The sequence below is a fragment of the Sarcophilus harrisii genome, chromosome 3 (genome assembly GCF_902635505.1).
Source record: "Sarcophilus harrisii chromosome 3, mSarHar1.11, whole genome shotgun sequence".
Classification (NCBI taxonomy): domain Eukaryota; kingdom Metazoa; phylum Chordata; class Mammalia; order Dasyuromorphia; family Dasyuridae; genus Sarcophilus; species Sarcophilus harrisii.
In genome coordinates, this window is record NC_045428.1 from 9,098,918 (window position 1) to 9,117,715 (window position 18,798).

The 18,798-nt window shown below is 43.9% G+C and overlaps 1 protein-coding gene across 1 annotated transcript; it reads right to left on the bottom strand.

Annotated features, from left to right (window-relative positions):
- Positions 1-813: 813 nt before the first annotated feature.
- On the bottom strand, positions 814-10,744 carry NEU4 (neuraminidase 4). The gene is made up of 3 exons (XM_031957446.1): positions 10,542-10,744; positions 8,467-8,722; positions 814-4,625 (listed from the first exon to the last, which is right to left on the bottom strand). Exons 1-3 carry the CDS (start codon positions 10,740-10,742, stop codon positions 3,604-3,606), a joined length of 1,479 nt encoding a protein of 492 aa, XP_031813306.1. The 5' UTR covers positions 10,743-10,744; the 3' UTR covers positions 814-3,603.
- Positions 10,745-18,798: the final 8,054 nt, after the last annotated feature.

Sequence of the window (18,798 nt, forward strand, 5' to 3'; positions counted from 1 at the left end):
AAACTCCAAGGGTGCATTTATTGTGCTTACTGCAGAGGGATTTCTCTCCGACCCCCTTCCTTGCCTTCTCTTACACATCCCAACATTCGGAGCCACAAGGGAGTCTAGGGGCCGTCCTGGTCTTCAGATATCTTCCCAACACACCACTTGTTTTCTGTGGTGCTACCAGAGCTGTAACTCAGGCAGGGAAAACAGGGGTCTGGCCCAAGGTGCTGACATTAAGGAGGGGCTCTCATCAACCCACCCTATTACACTAACAGTCCCCAAATCCAACCCCTCTCATCTTTCATGGATACAAAAACCTCCTTCCCTGCCATGCCTAGCAAGAACTTATCTAGGATGAGGCTCTACTTTTCTCCACCGAAGCTGCTTTGGACCTCATTACAGCTAGTTACAGCTCTGTCTGCCCTAGTAGGGGAGGGTGATGATGTTTGTGCTCACAGGAAGTCATGACTAAATCCCATAGGAAGTCACAGCTAAATCCCATAGGAAGTCAAGACTAAATTCCATAAGTCACAGTTAAATCCCATAGGAGGTCACAGCTAAATTCCATAGGAGGTCATGGCTAAATCCTATAGGAAGTCACGGCTAAATCCCATAAGAAGTCATGGCTAAATCCCATAGGAAGTCATGGTTAAATCCCACAGGAAGTCACGGCTAACTCCCACTGAAGGCCTGCCCTGCTTCAAGTCCTGTTAGACTTTGACCTCTACCAGTGCTGGAAAGCACCCAAATGGGACAATGGCAGCCAAACCATTAGGTATCAGGGAGAAGAAAGGACAGACCGCTGAATGCTCTTACCATAGGTGCTTAAGAAAAATAAAACTGTTTATTTGGAAAAACAGTGCATAAAGTAGTAGCTTGATTCACATGATCCTAAAATCATGGAGCTGGATTAGGGTTTTGAGGTCCAACCCACGATCCTCTCCACGACGTACCCCCCAAATTGTCATCCGATCTTCACTTGAAGAGCTCTGAGGAAGTGGGGTTTTCCAAATGCTGAGATAGCCTGTGGCCCTTTGGGGTATCTCCATTTGCTAGGAACCAAGCCTCAGTCTATGTTCTACCCACTGGTCCAAGTCCTGCCCTTTGGGGACCTTTAACACTGGGGAGCAGCTTTTGTGTGGCCAGTCTCTGGTCCAGACTAAACATCTTCACTTTTTTCACATATCTACACATGGGGTGATTTCCACTCACATCATCCTCTTGGTCACTCTGCTCAAGATAATCGCCGAGAATCAATGTCCTTCCAAAACTGGTGTCTGGGACCAAACATGCTTCTCCAGAGATGTTTGGTGAAGGGAGGTCAATGGGACCATCACCTCCCTTATCCTGGATATTGTATTTATCAGATGCAGCCTAAAACCTAGCCCTTGGCTCCCCTTACAATCTAGAAATGATCCAGTTAAAGCAACCAGCCCATCAACGAAAAAACTGTCAAGCGCTTAGACTTTGTGCTAATTAAGCTTAGCAGATAGGACAGAGAATATTGGGAAATTGCCCAGGCCCCCGGGAAGCTTGCGTTCTAATGGGGTAGGCAACATGTACTTGTAAAGCTCTAAAATGATTCGTACAATGAGGGTCCAGGGGAGGTTACATAACATAAGTATGCAGTAGACTCATTCTACTTCAAAACCAAGGGCTTCTGTGACTTCCCCACCTCCTTTCACAGCAAGAACAAGAGTGAAGAAGACATTTGGAGAGAAGTTCAGGGTTGGGGACTGACAACACGTGAGGTGATCAGAGGGCAACAATGGAATAGCGTAAAGCTGAGCTGGTTCCTAAGGCTCCATTTGGAGAAATAAGGAGAGTGTAAACAGAGCAAGGGGGAGAGCTTGTCCAATCCTGAGGGCTGGAAGAAATGGAAGTCATCGTGAAGATGAAGGGATAAGGAGAGAGAGAGTTATAGACGATGTGATTGTATAGAGGAATTTTACAGTTCTTAAAGATAGAAGTGGAACATGTGGGTGAGTGCAACATTAACGTTATGACGGCCCTTGTGTATCTCACAGGTGGGAGATAATGAGCCTGACAGCCTGGAAAATTAGAATATTGGAGGACTGATCAACACATGCATTGAAGTCCCCCAGAATGATGGCTGGGCTTGGGGGACAGAAAACTGAGCCAGTCACTGACCTGAGAAAAGGACACAATACTGGGAGTCAGGAGATAATGGCCGCCAGGATCCATATTGGATAAGAAACAAGAGCAAGTGCTAAAAGAGAAAATGTTTCTACAGTTTTATCACTATTTTGGCTACTGCCTTTTCTTTTAATATTTGTTTGGTTTGTGCCCTCATTCATACATACCTAGTATTTCAAATATCCAATTTTAATTCTTCTCTGATATTCTAATTTCTGCTCCTCATTTGAGTCCTAAATACACAATTTTTTAAAATTGTCTTGGTCACTCTGCTCAAGATAATCTCCGGAGCATCAATGTCCTTCTGAAACTGGTGTCCAGGACCAGACATGCTTCTCCAGAGATAGTTTGGTGAAGGGAAGACAATGGGACCATCACCTCCCTTATTCTGGATATTGTATTTATCATGATGCAGCCTAAAAGGCCAACCCTTGGCTACCCTTACAAATCAAGAAATGGCCCAGTTAAAGCAACCAGTCCATCAACTAAAAAACGGTGGTTTTCTCCGGGTCCCAGGTCTCTTCATTGCTAATATCCCTGAAATCCAAACCTGGGTGCATTGAAGGGCACTGTTCCTCCTCTTCAACTCCTCCTAATTAGGTCATTCAGGAGTGAGACACATGACCAGCAAAATGGTGGATCAGTAACTCTCCACAAACTCCTTAACACTTCAACTTCCAAGCAACAAACTTATGAATTGATTATAGAATTTCTAGAGCTTAATGACAAGATTAGACAAAAGGACCATTATGATCAAGCTGAAAAATATCATTAATTAACAACGGAGAACTTTACTACTTATAGTATTTAACAAAGTAAGACATCCATCCACTTCCACTAGTCCCCGGCAGCCACGTTTGTGCCAGAAGCCTAGAGCTAAGGTAGAGATGACCCAAAATTGCAGCATCCCTTCCCAGGCTACTAAAAAAACTGAAGGAAAAATGCATAAAAATTCAAAGAGATCTCCATGTATAATTAGCAAATATTGCAAAATGAAGCCAAAGAGAACCCAATGAAAGACAAAATATTGTGTAATACCCAAAGGTCATGGAACCTTTCAGAATGACTCAAAGGAAAAATAAAAATCAGAAGAGGAAATCTTAGGAATGACTTTAGGCAGAAAATAAAGGCCTCCATTCAGAACTGAAAAAAAATTATCAACAGCCTAATTTATTCATTAAGGGATCCTCCTCAGGTAAAAGGTACAGCCCAAATTCTTAAAGGAGCTAGCCCTATGTGTATTTTGAAACCATCAAACTAAAGAAAAAGTGAGTTTAACACATTAAACACTGTTTTAACCATGTGCCAACCTCAGTGACTGTGCACAGGCAACTGAGGATAAGTTCTCAAATGAGGGGAACCATGCTACGGTGTTTGGGTATTTCTATAGGTCGGTGGAGACTGTACTAAAAACTCGAGGCTGTCCTGGGCCCCCTTTCCAGGACGGTGAGAGGAGGGCATTCAGGAAGTCGCGCAGCTTTTCCAGTGGTTCTTGCCTCCCGCTTGGCAGCTCTGGGTCGGTGAGCGGCCCTTTGTGGGGATGTTCTCGATGACCTCAGAGAGTGTGAACAGACAGAAGGAGATCTCTTCGTAGGCAAACCTGGCCCCGCTCTCGTAGAGGCAGGCGAAAGTGATGGCCGGAATGCCCGGAGTGGAGGGCTCCGAAAAGGGCAATTCGATCGCTGCCAAATCAGAGTATGCGCTGGGCCCTTCGTAAATCACCCAGGGCTCGGTCCAGCTGTCTGCGTTTCTGGGGAAAGTGCTAAGGTAGACGCCCAAGTTTACCCGAGACCTGTGACTGGTGGGGTGGGAATACAAGACCCAAGTGGGGGCCTGGAATGAGGTGGAAGATCCTGAGAGAGCCTGGCCCGAATCAGCAGCAGAATTCGGAGATTCTTCAGAGATCCTCGATGGTGGACGGCACTGGGATGCGCGCTTTACGGAGGTGACTGCGAGATTTCTCACACTCTTTTCTCTGTGTTTCTGAAGTACACGAAGCTTTTGCTGGAAGTGGGAATAATCACAGCCACCGACCAACCAGCTCTCCCCTTGTAACAGACATTGAGAGGAGCTCCCGATGAGAGGAGCTGGGAACCCAACGATGCTGCCATGGCAACCTCGGTTGCTCTCCACTAACTTCCGGACCAGCTGTCCTGGGAAAAAGGCAGCCCCATCATCCATGCTGAGCGCCTGCACCCGGCAGCCCAGGGGACTCCTGGCATTGCAGTAAAGAATATTGCTGCCATCTTCCTCATACACGGATACCAGCTGGCACTCCCCGGTCTTCAGGTTGGGGATAAAGTCCCCAAACTGCCAGCTCTGACCGTGGTCATCGCTATAGAAGGTGAAGGAGTGAGGAGTGGTCTTGCAGATTTTCCCGAAGCACTCCTTGCAGTCGATGTGGTAAGTGTAAGCAGGAACCAGCAGACGGCCCGACCTCAGCTGGATGCCGTGGCCAGGACCCAAGGCAAAGGTAGCCCAGTCTGCAGAGAGAGAGAGGCTGCCGTGAATGAGTGGGCAAAGGAGGAGAAAGGAGGAGGAAGGGCAGGATGGAGAGAAGGAGCAGAAGGAGAAGAAAGAGAGAGAGGAGGAGGAGGAAGAACGTTAATGACCCTCTCCCAAACCCACTTTTGGAGAAGCACTTACAGAAACAAGAGCACCAAGGGGAACATTTAGGTTCCAGCTTCAAAGCCCAGGCTAATCTGGCCTTTCCAATCCCTCCTTTGTATCACTTTGGGGGCTAGCCCACTCCTGGTCAGCTCCTTCTTTCTGCCTCCCCTTTAGGCACCATCTTCCCTCCTTTAGATTGTAAGCTCCTTAAGGGCAGGGACTGTCTTGTTTGCTTTTGCATACCCAATGATTAGCACAGAGCCTGGCAAATAGAAAATTCTCAATAAATGCTGACTATCTATCCTATCTATCATCTGGCTTTCTCTCTATCCATTCACCTATCATCTCCCTGCCTACTTACGTATCAGTGCTTACTGGGTACCAGCCACTGTGCTAATGATTGAGTCTCAAATTAAATAACTATTATTTTCAAGGAGCTTCGATTTACAAAGATTTAAATCTTATCTAAAAATTGATTAGAATCTGTTTTCTATCTATTTTTCAAAGATATAGATATAGACATACATTTACACATATGTGCACATGTGTGTATACACACACACACACACCTGACTATGTATATACATACACACATAGAGGTATATTGTCTTAGTGATTATATAATATATTATGTTCAAATATGGATTATTAAAAATTACATGTCTACAACATATGAAATTTTGCAAGACATTTTACATATGTTATCTCATTTGGACCCCACAACAGCTTTAAAAGATAGATGCCATTATTAGCTCCTTCTTGGAGGTGAAGAAACAAAGCCAGATTCAGCCTGAGAGCTTCGTGATTCTGGGAGGAACTGGGAAGCCATCAATGAGCCACTCTATCCACTGAGCCACTCAGCTACCTCTCCCCCTTTCTTGAAATTATTCCTTTGCAGTACAAGAAATAACTCCATGTTAACCAACAACATCAGCCATGTTGTTTGTGAAATTCCCAGTGCTCCGTCCCTCTTTGAAGAAGCCTTGTCCTCTGCCTCTGTGATCTCACACAGGTAAAAGAAGTATTCTTCCTGTGCCTACCAGCTGTAGACCCCAGGACAGCATTGTCAAGTCATCTGTGGCTATATGTTCTACTTTCCCATGTATCCTACCATATTATGAGCATAGATTGGTTTAGGGCTGGGGAAATGGGGGATTCTAGTGTTTCAAACCTCCTCCCCTTTGTTAAAGTCCCTTTCTCCCCTTGTCTTCTTGCTTCTAGGAAATTATTTTACTTGCATCTACTTAGCAGAGGGAAAAATAATCTTACCTGTAAAAAAAAAAAAGCATAATCTTATAAACCCATTTATTTACTCACCTTTCCTAGTAGAATCAGGACACTTGGTTGTCATAAACATATGTGCGTAGATATACGTTTATATTTATGTACATGTGCATTTTGTAATGACTTCCTGTCAAAGTTAACGATGCCTTCATTCCTGCTGAAATACTCAGTGCCTAACTCAAGTGTCTTTCTCTCTACACTATATATTTCTCTCTCTCCCTCTCTCTCCCCCTCTCATTGAAAGAGTTCTTTTTATTTCCAGAGAAAGGGCCTGTTTTCTGACCAAAACCTGAATGGCATGGAACAAGCCAAGTGGTAAGAAAAATTTACCAAGATATTTTGCAAATAAATTTATTTATTCGGGCAGCTAGGTGGTGCAGTGGATAGAGTGCTCCTGTACTCAGGAATTACTGAGTGCAAATACAGCCACAGACACTTAGCACCTGTCTTCTTCAGCTCTCTCAACTATAAAATAGGGATAATAATAGCATCTAATTTCCAGGGTTATTACAAGGATCAAATGAGATAATATTTGTAAAACATTTGGCACATCGTAGCTAGCTGCCATAGAAACGTTAGCTATTATTATTATTTATTTTATTTGCATTTTTAAGGAAAATTATAAAATGCTTGCATTTCATTTTAATATCTCACTTCCATTGTACATTTCAATAATTTGTTTTTGCTCTCATGTCAAACTTTGCCCTGTGACTCCCGAGTCTCATGATGTACAGACCCTATACCCTGGTATTAGTGATATCCAATTTGGACAGCGATGGATCTCTGGAAAATACATGTTGTCTTAGAAAACCACCAAATAACACCATCTATGTTGTGTTGCATTTTCATTTATTTTATTAAATATTTCCCAATTACATTTTAATCTCTATGACTTGGAGTTTGACACTTCTGAGAATATGAAGGGGAAGGAAAGGAGAGGAGGAAACAAAAAACCTCCGAAGTTTATGGCAGAGATGGAATTTTTTCTGAATGCAAGGAGGAAGCCAGGAGTCCATTCTGCTGCTGTGATCTAATAAATTGAGCCCACACATTGAATTCTATACGGATTGAGTCAGTAACTGGCATTGGACTAGGTTACCCTACACCTCTTAGACATGCAAAGAAGTACTGAGAGCTCATGTTCTTAGTCCCCCACAAAACTCATGAATCATTGTCTGTACCTCCCATATACTTCAATAAATTTAAATACATACACATATGTGCTGTCTTTCATTTCTTGGGTGGAGCTGCTGGCTTACCACAAAATCATCCATTTAGAAACATTGGCTGTTAAATGGTGGGGAAAAAGATGGGAGAGCATGATGGTCACTTCTCCTGCCTCCAATAAGTCCCTGAACCTGTAAACTAATATAAAATCACAAAACAAGTAAAAGAGAAAAGAAAAGGGAAACAGGGAAGGTAAGAGGATATGTGGAAAGGAAGAGAAAACTGACCAAAAAAGAAATTGGAGCAATGGTTCTAAAGCCCAATAATAACTATAACTTAAGACCTTAGGGGACACAAAGCACTTCTCAAAAATGCCTACCTTTTTGATTGTCTAAGTGATCTGTGAGACAGATATTCTAACAATTCCTGCAGATGAGGAAACAAGTTCAGTGATTACCAGTGGCCACATAGCTAGTAAATGTCAGAGGCAATGTTTGAACCCAGTTCTTTTTTAATGCCAGCATCCCTTCTGAGACTCCAAACTCCCCTATTTGGAAGCCCTCAAAGCTCTTAATACATGCCTGAAAATATGTTAGACACTCAGTGAATATTGATTGTGAGGAAGTATAGATGAGGAAAGAGAAAGGGAGAGAAGAGTTGTACATAGAAATACCTAGTAAAATTATACCAGCAGTCACCTGAGCTCCTCGATTATAGGCAACCAACCTGATGCAGGCATCCCAGAGGAAGGAGGGGAGAGGGAGAGAATATATGGATGGAAATAACTATAATGGCCAGAATCCCCTCAAAACCAAAGGAAATCTATTAGTCCCTGTGTTTATCCAGTTTTACCTCCTGGTAATTGGTATATTGGGAGGTGCCTTAGATTGGGGCATTTGTTAGGGGCTCCATTTATACCTGTTGGGTGTTCATCCCAGCTTGAAGTTCTGGGGGGAAATGGGATGAGAGATGTTTTATTCTGAGGACCAGAATCACCTCACAGAGGTTATGTGTTGGGAAGCCCCAACATCTTTTATCAACCAGGTAGTTTGGTTTCCTCCAAACCCCATATCTTATTAACTCGGTGTGCCTTTTGTTCTTTCAAATTCTGGATTGGACTGAACAATCTAGATACTACTGAGAATTCTCCCCTTACTCCCCATTTCTCTTTTACTAACAAAAGTCTTATTTGACCCCAAATAAGGGCCAAAGCCAGTCATTTTGTGTGGAGCACTTTCACCAACCTAGTGTGGGTTCTTTTACCTTCTATAACAGAGCCGATGACTTGCTCCGTCAGATCAGTGACAGCGCTCCAGGTGACACCCCCATCTGAACTGGTCACGTAACAGAGGCGGGCCGCATTCTTGCCAGTCATGATCTGGAAGGATTCCGGGGTGTTGCCCAGCACAGCGATGAAGAAGAGGAAGACAGTACCAGTGAGCTCATCATACACGGGGCAGGGGTTCATGGACCGATGCTCCTCCAGAGATGCTGTCTTCACAACTCGCATGGCTCCCCACTGGAGAGGGAAGGAAAGCATCCAAACTCTCTTCTTCCTCTAAGTCTAATTCTTCCATTTACATTCATGATTCTCTCATCTCCTTCATGCACTGCACACTCCAAATTCTCTAATTTAGAAGATGTCAATTACCTTGAGCAATGACTCTAAAACCTTCTAAGATCAAGCATGTCATTGAGCCCAATGACCATACAAACCCTGTGGAAGAGGGCACCGGACTAGAGTGATGGATAAAGTACCCCAAAATAATGGATAATTCATGAAAAGTGCACTGATCTTGGCCTGAGAAGTCCCAACTTCAAACCCTAATTCTCACACTTACTAGCAACATGATCTGGGCAAGTCAATTAGCCTCTGAGTCTCAGTTTCCCTATCTGAAAAATGGGGGTAACAACACTGAGGGAGAGGAACCAGGGCTGTTCTTTCATTCTTTCTTACATTCTACCAGTATGGTTCAGTCCTAGAGAGTCTCCTAGAGCACTGAGAGCTAAAGATACTTGAGTGAGGGTCAGAGATGGCTTCAGTCATACAGGCTCTAAGAAAATCTCTTGCCCACCACCTACTGTGTGCAAGGTACCATGTCCCCCAAGGATCTTGCATAGCATCATAGATCTAGATAGAGCTGGAAGGCCATCTAATTCCACCCAACCCCCATTTTACAAATGAAGAAACTGAGGTCCAAAGAGATTAAATAATTTGGTCACAGAGGTAGTAATGGAAGTGGGATTTGAAGCCAGGTCTTCTGACTCTAGAGTCAGAGCTTTTCTTTTCTAGAACTCCTATGAAGCACTAGAAGAAAACATTACTGTGAAAATAGTGAGCGTGTTCAGATGTGGGGGGATTGGTCATGTATTTGTGGCATATGTTGGTTACATGAATAGACAAAGAATCTAGGAAAGAAGTTCTTGACCTAGATGCTGGAATAGATTTCAGAATATCCATCGATTTGGATGGGAAAAAATCAGTCTCAAGTCTCCCTGGCCTCTAGCTGAAACTTAGCATTTCCTTCTGTTGTGAATGCAGACAATAAAAGGTCTATAGGCCTCCCTTGATTGTCAAAAAAGAATACATGACCTAAAAAAAGATGAAGATCTTTGATCTAGGACTTACTCTCTCCTAGTATGGGAACTCTCTCCATTGATGGAGATGCAAAGCCTATGCAAGACTCTTGACTGTGTTCATTGATGAAGTGGATGATGATGATGATGATGATGATGATGATGATGATGATGATTGATGATGATAATGATGATGATTGATGATGATGATAGCTACATATGTGTGTGATTTCAGGGTTTGCTTTACATACATTATATAAATCTCTTTTGACCCCCATAACAACTCCATAGGGAAAGGGAAAGGTCCTATGGTCATTATTGTCCCCATCTGACAGATGAAGAAACTAGACTCAGAGAGGTTATTACTAGCTTAAGGTCACACAGCTCTTAAGTGTCAGAGCCTAGATTCAGCTCCCTGATAGCTCTGACTCCACTCCCAGCATCTGGAGCCAATATACCATATTGCCTCCTGATACTGCTGCACATTCTAACTTTAATCCTCTCCTTTCCAGGAAGCTCAGCTTCCACAGAAGATAGGGACCCCCCTCAACTTCTGGCGCTGCTCCTGCCCTGCTGCTGCATTGGTGTTGGGCTCTATACATAAGATGTTGATGCTCCATCTGAGTCTCACAAAAAAGCCCATCAGTTCGATAAGTGGAACCCACAATTTGCCCACAATCCCTCAACAGTCTTTCCCCCAAAGTCATCTCTGTTTCTCATGTTTCCCTGGAGGGTGACTCAATGTCCCACGTGTCACTTACCTCCACATAGGTCCTGTAGAAGGCACCTCTTCTCAGAACCAGCACATTTGCATGGGAATCATCAGGGCTGAGCCTCTCCTCTGCAAAGGCCAGCAGAGTGGCCTTCTTGGGGACATAGAGCAGGGCAGGTATCCTATAGGTCACTCCACCTTCCTCCCTCTCAAATAGCACCGTCCGAGCTGGGAAGTATGGGCTACTCATGGCTCTCCTGGAAGAAAGGAAAGGACACAGGATGTAAGAAGCATGAGAGATTGGGTAGAAAGAAATAAACCAGACTCTGAGGCTCAGTCTAAACCTCCCATTTTAATTATTGTTAAATTTTTATTTTAAGACATCCACAGAGCATCTATCTAAAACCATCACCAAACATCATATGTAATGGGGACAAACTAGAAGCATTCTCAATAAGATCAGGAGTGAAACAAGGTTGCCCACTATCACCATTACTATTCAATAGTGTATTATAAACATTAGTTTTAGCAATGAGAAAAAAAAAGAAATTAAAGGAATTAGAGCAGGTAATGAGGAAACAAAATTATCACTCCTTGCAGATGATACAATGGTATACTTAGAAAATCCTAGGGAATCAACTAAAAACTACTAGAAACAATTCACAACTTTGGCAAAGTTGCAGGATACAAAATAAATCCACAAAAATCCCCAGCACTTCTGTATGTTACCAATAAAATCCAGCAGCAAGAGATACAAAGAGAAATTTTATTTAAAATATGACATTCACAGACAAGGTCTGCTTTTTCTCCAGGCAGATGAAGTAGACAGATAACTGCAATGTTTGGAGAGAAAGGCATCAGAGTCACAGAATCAAAGATCAAAAGGAATTCCAGGGACATCTAATCCCACCCATAGCAGAAAATAATCCCTTCCACAATATGCTTTGATAAGTAATCACTCAAACTTTGCTTAAAGACTTCCAATGAGGCGGAAAAGCTCACTTCAGATAACTTTAATAGAGTAACTAAGTAAATAGAAGCAGTTCCAAGGTGTGGTCCTCAGCACCATGGCAGTCAGGACCATGGACAGAAGTGGACATTAATCACCCAACAAGTTGTTCACACCAGCACCCACCAGTGTGGGTGGGCTTTTCTTATCTTGGAGAATGATTTAGTTTGTAGAATAAATCTTCTCCCATCAAACCCATCACTTCCTTAGGAAGGAGTTTAGTCGGGTTAAATAAAAAATACAAGCAATAGATTATAGGAGAAGGAATTATCTCAATGGATCCCGACGCCTTGGACAGAATTTGCTTCACTCCTAATGATTCCAGCTGAAGGGTGAAATAAAAACCTCCATGTTTATTCTCCTTTTAGAGTTAAAGATAACAAGGCAGATGGATGTTAATAATTAGCCCAGGGTCACAAATCTAGTAAATGTCTGAGATTGACTAACGCCTTCTGGACTCCATACCCAGTGTTCTATTCATCGTCAACTGCAAGCAAGTTCCAGATATAATTCTACTATTCGAGGAAGTTTTTTCCCCTTATATCAAGCCTAAATTTACTTCTTTGTACCATCTATCCAACTACTAGTTCTTCCTTCTAAGGTCAAACAGAACATGTTCAATCTCTCCTCTATCATAGACCTTCAGATAACTGAAGATCTCTTGTCCCTCTCGCTTCTCCCCCAGTTCTTTTAAACAGTCCCCAAGTGGCAGGGTCTAAATGCCCTTCCTCTTCCTAATTACTCTCTCTGGATACACCTAGCTTCTCCTTGTCCTTCCCAAAATTTGGGACTCAGAGCTGGACACAATACCGTAATTGTGGTCTGACTGGGGCATGAGCAAGAAGAACCATCCTTGATCTATGTTCAGTTCAATTCAAGAAGAACTTCCTAGAGTAATTGAATTGGACTTTGAAAGGAGGCATGAGGGAAAGAGGGATGAGAGGGACGGAGAGGTCCATCCCAGTTATAGGAGAAGGCATCAGACAAATGTGGAGACGAGAGAAAAATGGAGCAGTCGCTTTTGTCTGCTCTGCAAAGAAGGATAGTTTGAAATATTACCCACAAAAAACATGCAGCCCCTGGAGCTGCCTGGGTTGGTTGCTGAAATTTCCATTTGGCCTTCCCAAATTTAGTGCCTATTAAAATGCAAATGCCCCTTGGAAGAATACATAATTAAGCTGTTGACTGTGACTCAGAGAAAGGTTCTGATGGGAAGAGGGGCTGGGTTGAGAAATATGATGGCAATGGACAGCTGAGTGGAGACTACAAAAAGAAGACCAGTCAGTAAACTGTGCCCCTGGGTGCTATCACAAGAGAGGAGAGGAGCATGTTTCTTTGATATATCTCTTATCATCTGAGCTACTCCATGTCATGGCTGCCCTAAGGCAGAGTCTCATGGCCTCATCCTTTCTTCCTCAGCCCTCATGGGGGTCCAGGCTAGAATTCAAGTGGGGTGAACTTCATCCTGTCCCAGGGCAATTGCACCCACAGTTAGACTATTTTGTGTATCGCCACCGTCCTTTTCTCTGATCGCCTTATTTCCTGCCACTCAGCTCCACTCACAACTATTTTGAGATGACATTTACTGAGCTTTGGACTCAAATCACAGAGGCTAGCTTCCAGCGGAGGGCCATTCTCCTGCCTCCTCTCTCAGTTGCCATGGAGATCCACATCATAGGTCTGCCATGGAAACAGTGGAGTTGGCTAAAATTGATATCCAGGGTTCACGTCCAGCACACATCAATGAATGAGAATGAGAGCAATGTTCAGTTAAGCTTGGTGTGAGAAGGGAAAATAAGCAGGCAAGGCTATCGGCTCCCATCCTGGGACCGTAAAATCAAACAGAGCTGGAATAAACCTCAGGATCTCTCTAGTGCAACCACCTGACTTACGTATGAGGAGGGAGTCCCAGAAAAGAGCCAGACAGAGCCAGGCTTCAACTGAACCCAAGTCTTTTGTCTCCAAATCCAAAGGGGGGACTACAAGAACTGGGGAGAGATTGCAACTTTCTCCACCAAAACTACTCTCGATGGCCCATTGGCCCTAGAAATCAATCCTCTCCCCCAATTAAAAGTAGGAGATTTGGAGAACCCAGAATTGGAGAGGATTTCAGAGGGCGTAGTTCATCAAGCACCAAACATTTCTCAAAGGAATCCCCTCTGCCATGCATCCAATAAGTGAGCATCCCCACAGTGGAATATCTCCTGTAATACAAAACTCACTACCTACCTAGACAGCCCCTCTAGGAAATGTTTCCTCATTTCAAGCCTAAACTTGTGGCTTCTACTCTTGGTTCCCACTTTTGTCCTCTGGGGTCAAAAAGAACAAATCCCTCTTCGAGGTTACAGCTCTTGAAATATTTGAAGACAGGATTCATGGGAGCGGAGTGGAAGGTCTCTGAGGGCTGGGATTTGTTTCTTTGTGTGCCCAGGACATAGATTAGGGTCTAGAACATCCCACTTGTTTGGTGATTTCCTTCTCCAACTCATTTTACAGATGAAGAAACTGAGGTAAAACAGGGAGAGTGACTTGCTTAGAGTCCCACAGCTAGAAAGTATGAGGGAGATTTGAAGACAGGTCTTTCTGACCCCAGGCCTGGCGTTCTAACCACCACACCACCTCGCTGCCTTGACTAGAACCCAGCTAATAGATAGATACTAAACTTGGGATTGGAAAGACTTGGATTCAAATCTGATAGCTCTTTCTGTGTAATTGTATGATCCTAGGCAAATCACTTAATCTCTTAATCTCTAAGATAGGGAAGATAAAACTGAGATAATGTTTGTAAAGTTTATAATTCCCCTCAGCTTGGTCCAGCTTGTCTGCCAAGAGAGCTTCTGGGTGTGGCTGCCGTGCATTTCTTGAAGCAACAGGTGAGAGCTGACACTAAAAGTGGATGAGCAGCTCTGAAAAGGGCTCAGCAAGTCCTCCAGCCACAAGTGCCAGTCTTCCCTGAGTGCCCGTGTACCCCAACGGGTCTCAGACCCATGGGGGGTCTGAATGGTGACAGAAAGACCAGATAAGAACAATGTATATCACTGGCCATGAAGCAGGCTCTGTGAAGTGCTCGGAGCTTGGTCAGGCATCAAGGACACTAGACTCATCCCCCACGTCCTGGGCCATCATCAATTGTCTTGTTGCCGGACTGCAGTGATTCTGGAACATCTACCAGGCTGATGACTTTGTGCGACTCTTGGGTCTCTTAAATCCAGTTCACACAAGTTAAGAAATCACCCGTGATATCACTGGCCCTTTTCATTTTCTTATTTTATTTTTTTTGGCCCTTTTCGAAAATAAAAGACTAACAGCATCACAATCATCATCACTGCCATATTCATTGCCGCAATCGTCATCCTAAGGCTCAAATGAGATGCTATGACCTCTAAAGTTCTCTCCGGCTCTAAGAGCCCAGGCTTCCGTGTCAGCTTTCCCCAGTGCCCAACAGCTGGCTGCCTAATCCCACTCAGCTGCTCCCTAAAGTGTCCACCATGTTCCCAGTTGGGACAACCAAAGACCATTTGCCCCCACAAGATGCCCGTCTCTCACAGGGCTACAACCCTCCCAGGAGATGTCTGTGAGACTGTAGATATGGAGGAAATTCAACTGCATTGAATTCAGAGCCCAATTATTCAGCTCTTACAATGTGCCATGGCTCAGGGCTGGGAGCCATTGCAGGAAAGGCAAAGAATACACACAACCTTAGAATCCAAACAGCTCAAAAGGTGAGACAGATCGCAAGTCTTACCCTGGGAAACTGATGCTGACTTTAAGTCCAATTATCCGCATTTGTTAGGGAAGATTAAACAGCAAAGTTCACTGCAATAATAGCTAATATACGTTTTCTCATTGGATCTTGCAATCCAATGCCTTTTTTACAGAGGGGGAAACTGAGGCTGGTGTGTGCCTGAGTCAGGTTTTGAACCCACTTCATTATGATGCTAGCTCTATGGGACTATCCACACTGTCTCAGCCAACAAATACAATCCTTGTATAAAGATTTTTTTTTAAACTCAAGGGCAACTCAGGTTAGAATTCACTTCAGACACTGGATCATGGCACCGGATAACAAAAGACCGATTTATACCCATCCGCAAGAAGTGGCGAAAGGTACCGCAGGCTTAGAGAGATCTGGCAGACGAAACCATATCCCCTCAGAAGCCATTGTAGAGGAAGCCAGGAGGGCCACAAATGAATGGGAAATGAGACAGAGAAACCAACATTTTATAGAGAGCATCATCCCCATCATTGGGGACGAGTCACTGGATGCTCTGACTCCAGCACTTAATTTTAGGAAGTAGCTATTCCAAAGACGAAGTCGGGGAGAAATCTGTGCCGGAGGCAACATGTTTTGAGAGCCATTGGGGACCTGCTTTCAACATTTCTCCAAGAGGGGAATAGTTCAAAAGAATGGACCAGATAAATCAGAGTTACTGAGGAGGCCCTGGAGCATCACAGAGTTGATGAAATTATTTCTTAGGTTATTAGGAAGCATCAGCCATTCACAAGCCTTCTCTCACCTTTCATTGCTTCATAAAACCCCGGGAGAAGGGCCCATGCTGAGGCCACAGCTATACTTGCTGAGAGCCTGAGAAAGGATAATTGCCTCTAGCAGACCAAATCTTTCCAGAAGCCCTAGAGATGGAGAGACTACAGGGCCCTGTGGCAATTCTGGTTTCTTACCGAAAGAAAAAAAGCATTTGGTCAGGGGAGCAAGGCATAAACTCCTCCAACACCTATTAAGGTTTTACAAGCAAATAGTGAGGTCATATAAGATCCTAACTACAAGAATGACTGTTTAATCATCTACTAAGTGTCAATATTGTGCAAGTTATAAAGCAAAGGGACTTCCGTTGCTTCCCCTGTGCCCTATGGAACTCCTGTTCTATTGTCAACTACAACGTTAGTGCTATTGTTACTATTACCCTCAGGCTGGAAATTACTCTTTATATATTTTTACTTAATTTCCTGTAAGCTCTATGAGGAGAGGAGCTATTTATTCTGGTCTTGTCTTTGCGTACTCAGCTTCTAGAGCAGTGTTTGAATGTATTAGGCATTATTGAATTGAATTAAAATAAATTGAATCCTAGTAGACCAAACTCTCTGAAGATTCAAAATTTCAGGGTACCCAAAGGGGCAGTGAAGAGATTCAGGGTGGGAGTAAAGAAACTGTGGGATGTGGTCAATGGTGAATAACAGGAAGTTGTATAAAATACAACCTCCGAGACATGGATGAGCACAAAGGCGGGTGGAGAGATCTACCCAACATGTTTCACAGCCTCCAGTGCTGAATTAGGTTATTTTTTTCTTGGTTCTGCTTCTCTAGACTTTGCCACCATGCCTCAACTGCCTTCTCAACGTGGAACTCCCCTCAGCGTGGGTGTGGACCCTTCTCCCCTGGACTCTCCAGAATTCATCCTCCTGTCCCAAGGAGGGCGGTTCCTTCTGCGACTTTCCAGCTTCATGTTATCCCTCATTTTCCCCATCCTTGAGAGCAGGAACTGTTGTTGTTGTTATTGTTGTTGTATTTGTTTGCCCATCACATAGTATGTGCCTAGTATATAGTAGGCATTTAACCAATTCTTATTGACCAAGTGGCTGGCTGAATTCAGGCCCTCATTGTGTCTCATCCTCCTCATGGGTCTTCCAGGCAATCGCCAACATCCTCACATTTTCCAAACCTCCATTGCCAAAGTACACGCCCAATCACGCCGCTCTCACTCAAGAAGCCATGAACTCCTTGGCCAAGAAAGACATCACCAAGAACTGCACAGGATGAAAAAGTCTGGGAAAGACCGATATATGGGCTACAAAGAAGGATTCCTGGCATTATTGCTGAGATCCTTGACCCATCAAAGTACAGAAGGACATTGTGAATCTGCCCCCCACCACACCTTGGATCCTTGGATTTTGATGGAGGAGCACAAGTGACTAGAATCTTAGAGAAAGTCAGGGGCACCTGGGAGCAGAATACATAAGCAAAAGGTTCTAACATTGTACCTTAGAGCACTGAGTCTAGAGTCAGGAAGATTGTGCATATCCAGCCTCAGAACCTAGCTACGTTATTTGGGGCAAGTCATTTTGCTCACTTTCTTCATCTGTGAAATGGGGATAGTATCCACCTCTCTTGTTCTCAAGATCAAATGAGATAATATTTGTAAAGCACTTTGTAAACCTTAAAGCAGGGGTTCTCAAACTATGGCCCACAGGCCAGATTTGGCAGATGAGGATGTTTACCCCCTCACCCAGGGCTATGAAGTTTCTTTATTTAAAGGCCCCCAAAACAAAGTTTTTGTTTTTACTATTGTCCGGCGTCCAACAGTCTGAGGGACGGGGAACTGGCCCCCTATTTAAAAAGTTTGAGGACCCCTGCCTTAAAGAGTTAGTTGAATGTTTGTTACTATGATCATCATCATTATCAGTCATTATTATCATCCTCCTCAAGGCCCTACCAAGATGCCAGAGAAATGAGCCTCCAACTGCCTCTTGCTCAAACCATGGGTAATGAATTGGGAGCTCGGGACAAGAGAGGGCTGAAATCATGTCCTGAGCCTGGCCCAGAGCCATGTGGAAATTTTACTTTATTTCCCTTTGCTGGAGAGAAGATAAGGAAGAGAAGTTGAAGTTTATTATGGGGGAGATTCAGTAGGATCATCAAAATTAAAAGTGATCATCTCAGAGAGCCCAACCTTCTCCTTCTGCAGGAAAGGAAAAAAGTTCAGAGAGGTTACACAGCCAACTAGCACTAGAACCTCCATTTGAACCCAGATCCACTGATTTCAAAATTTCTGCTCTTTCCACTGAGGTTTTCACCAAGTAATTCACTGATGCCCGACAATAACAAAAGAACTCAAGAAAGAAAGGAAATGAAAAAAGAAGGAAGAGGGAGAGACAGAGACAGAAAAGGAAGGAAGGAAGGAAGGAAGGAAGGGAGGAAGGGAGGAAGGGAGGAAGGGGAGGAAGGGAGGAAGGGAGGAAGGGAGGAAGGGAGGAAGGGAGGAAGGGAGGAAGGGAGGGAGGGATAATCAGATAATCAGAAGAGAGATAATTAGCCAATCATCACCATGTCTCATCTAATACTGAAACCTAGGATGACAGATGCCAGGTCAAAGTGACCTTAGAGATAGTCTCGCCCAAATACCTCGTTTTGCAGATGAGGAAGCACAAGCCCAGAACCTCACTGATTGCTCCAAGTTCACAGCGAATGGCAGCGCGGGGTCTCAGCCCCAGGTATCTGGCTACAGACCCATCATCCCGAGCTTCATCCAAGCTCCACTGTCCAAGCTTAGCAGATATTTGG

What these genes read in the sequence shown, in the direction of transcription:
- NEU4 (XM_031957446.1), bottom strand. Translation starts at nt 10,742, where the DNA reads ATGAGTAGCCCATACTTCCCAGCTCGGACGGTGCTATTTGAGAGGGAG. An exon ending in TCTACAGGACCTATGTGGAG is followed by an intron (nt 8,723 to 10,541) that starts GTAAGTGACACG and finishes TTCCCTCTCCAG; the next exon opens with TGGGGAGCCATGCGAGTTGT. An exon ending in CATCGGCTCTGTTATAGAAG is followed by an intron (nt 4,626 to 8,466) that starts GTAAAAGAACCC and finishes CTCTCTCTGCAG; the next exon opens with ACTGGGCTACCTTTGCCTTG.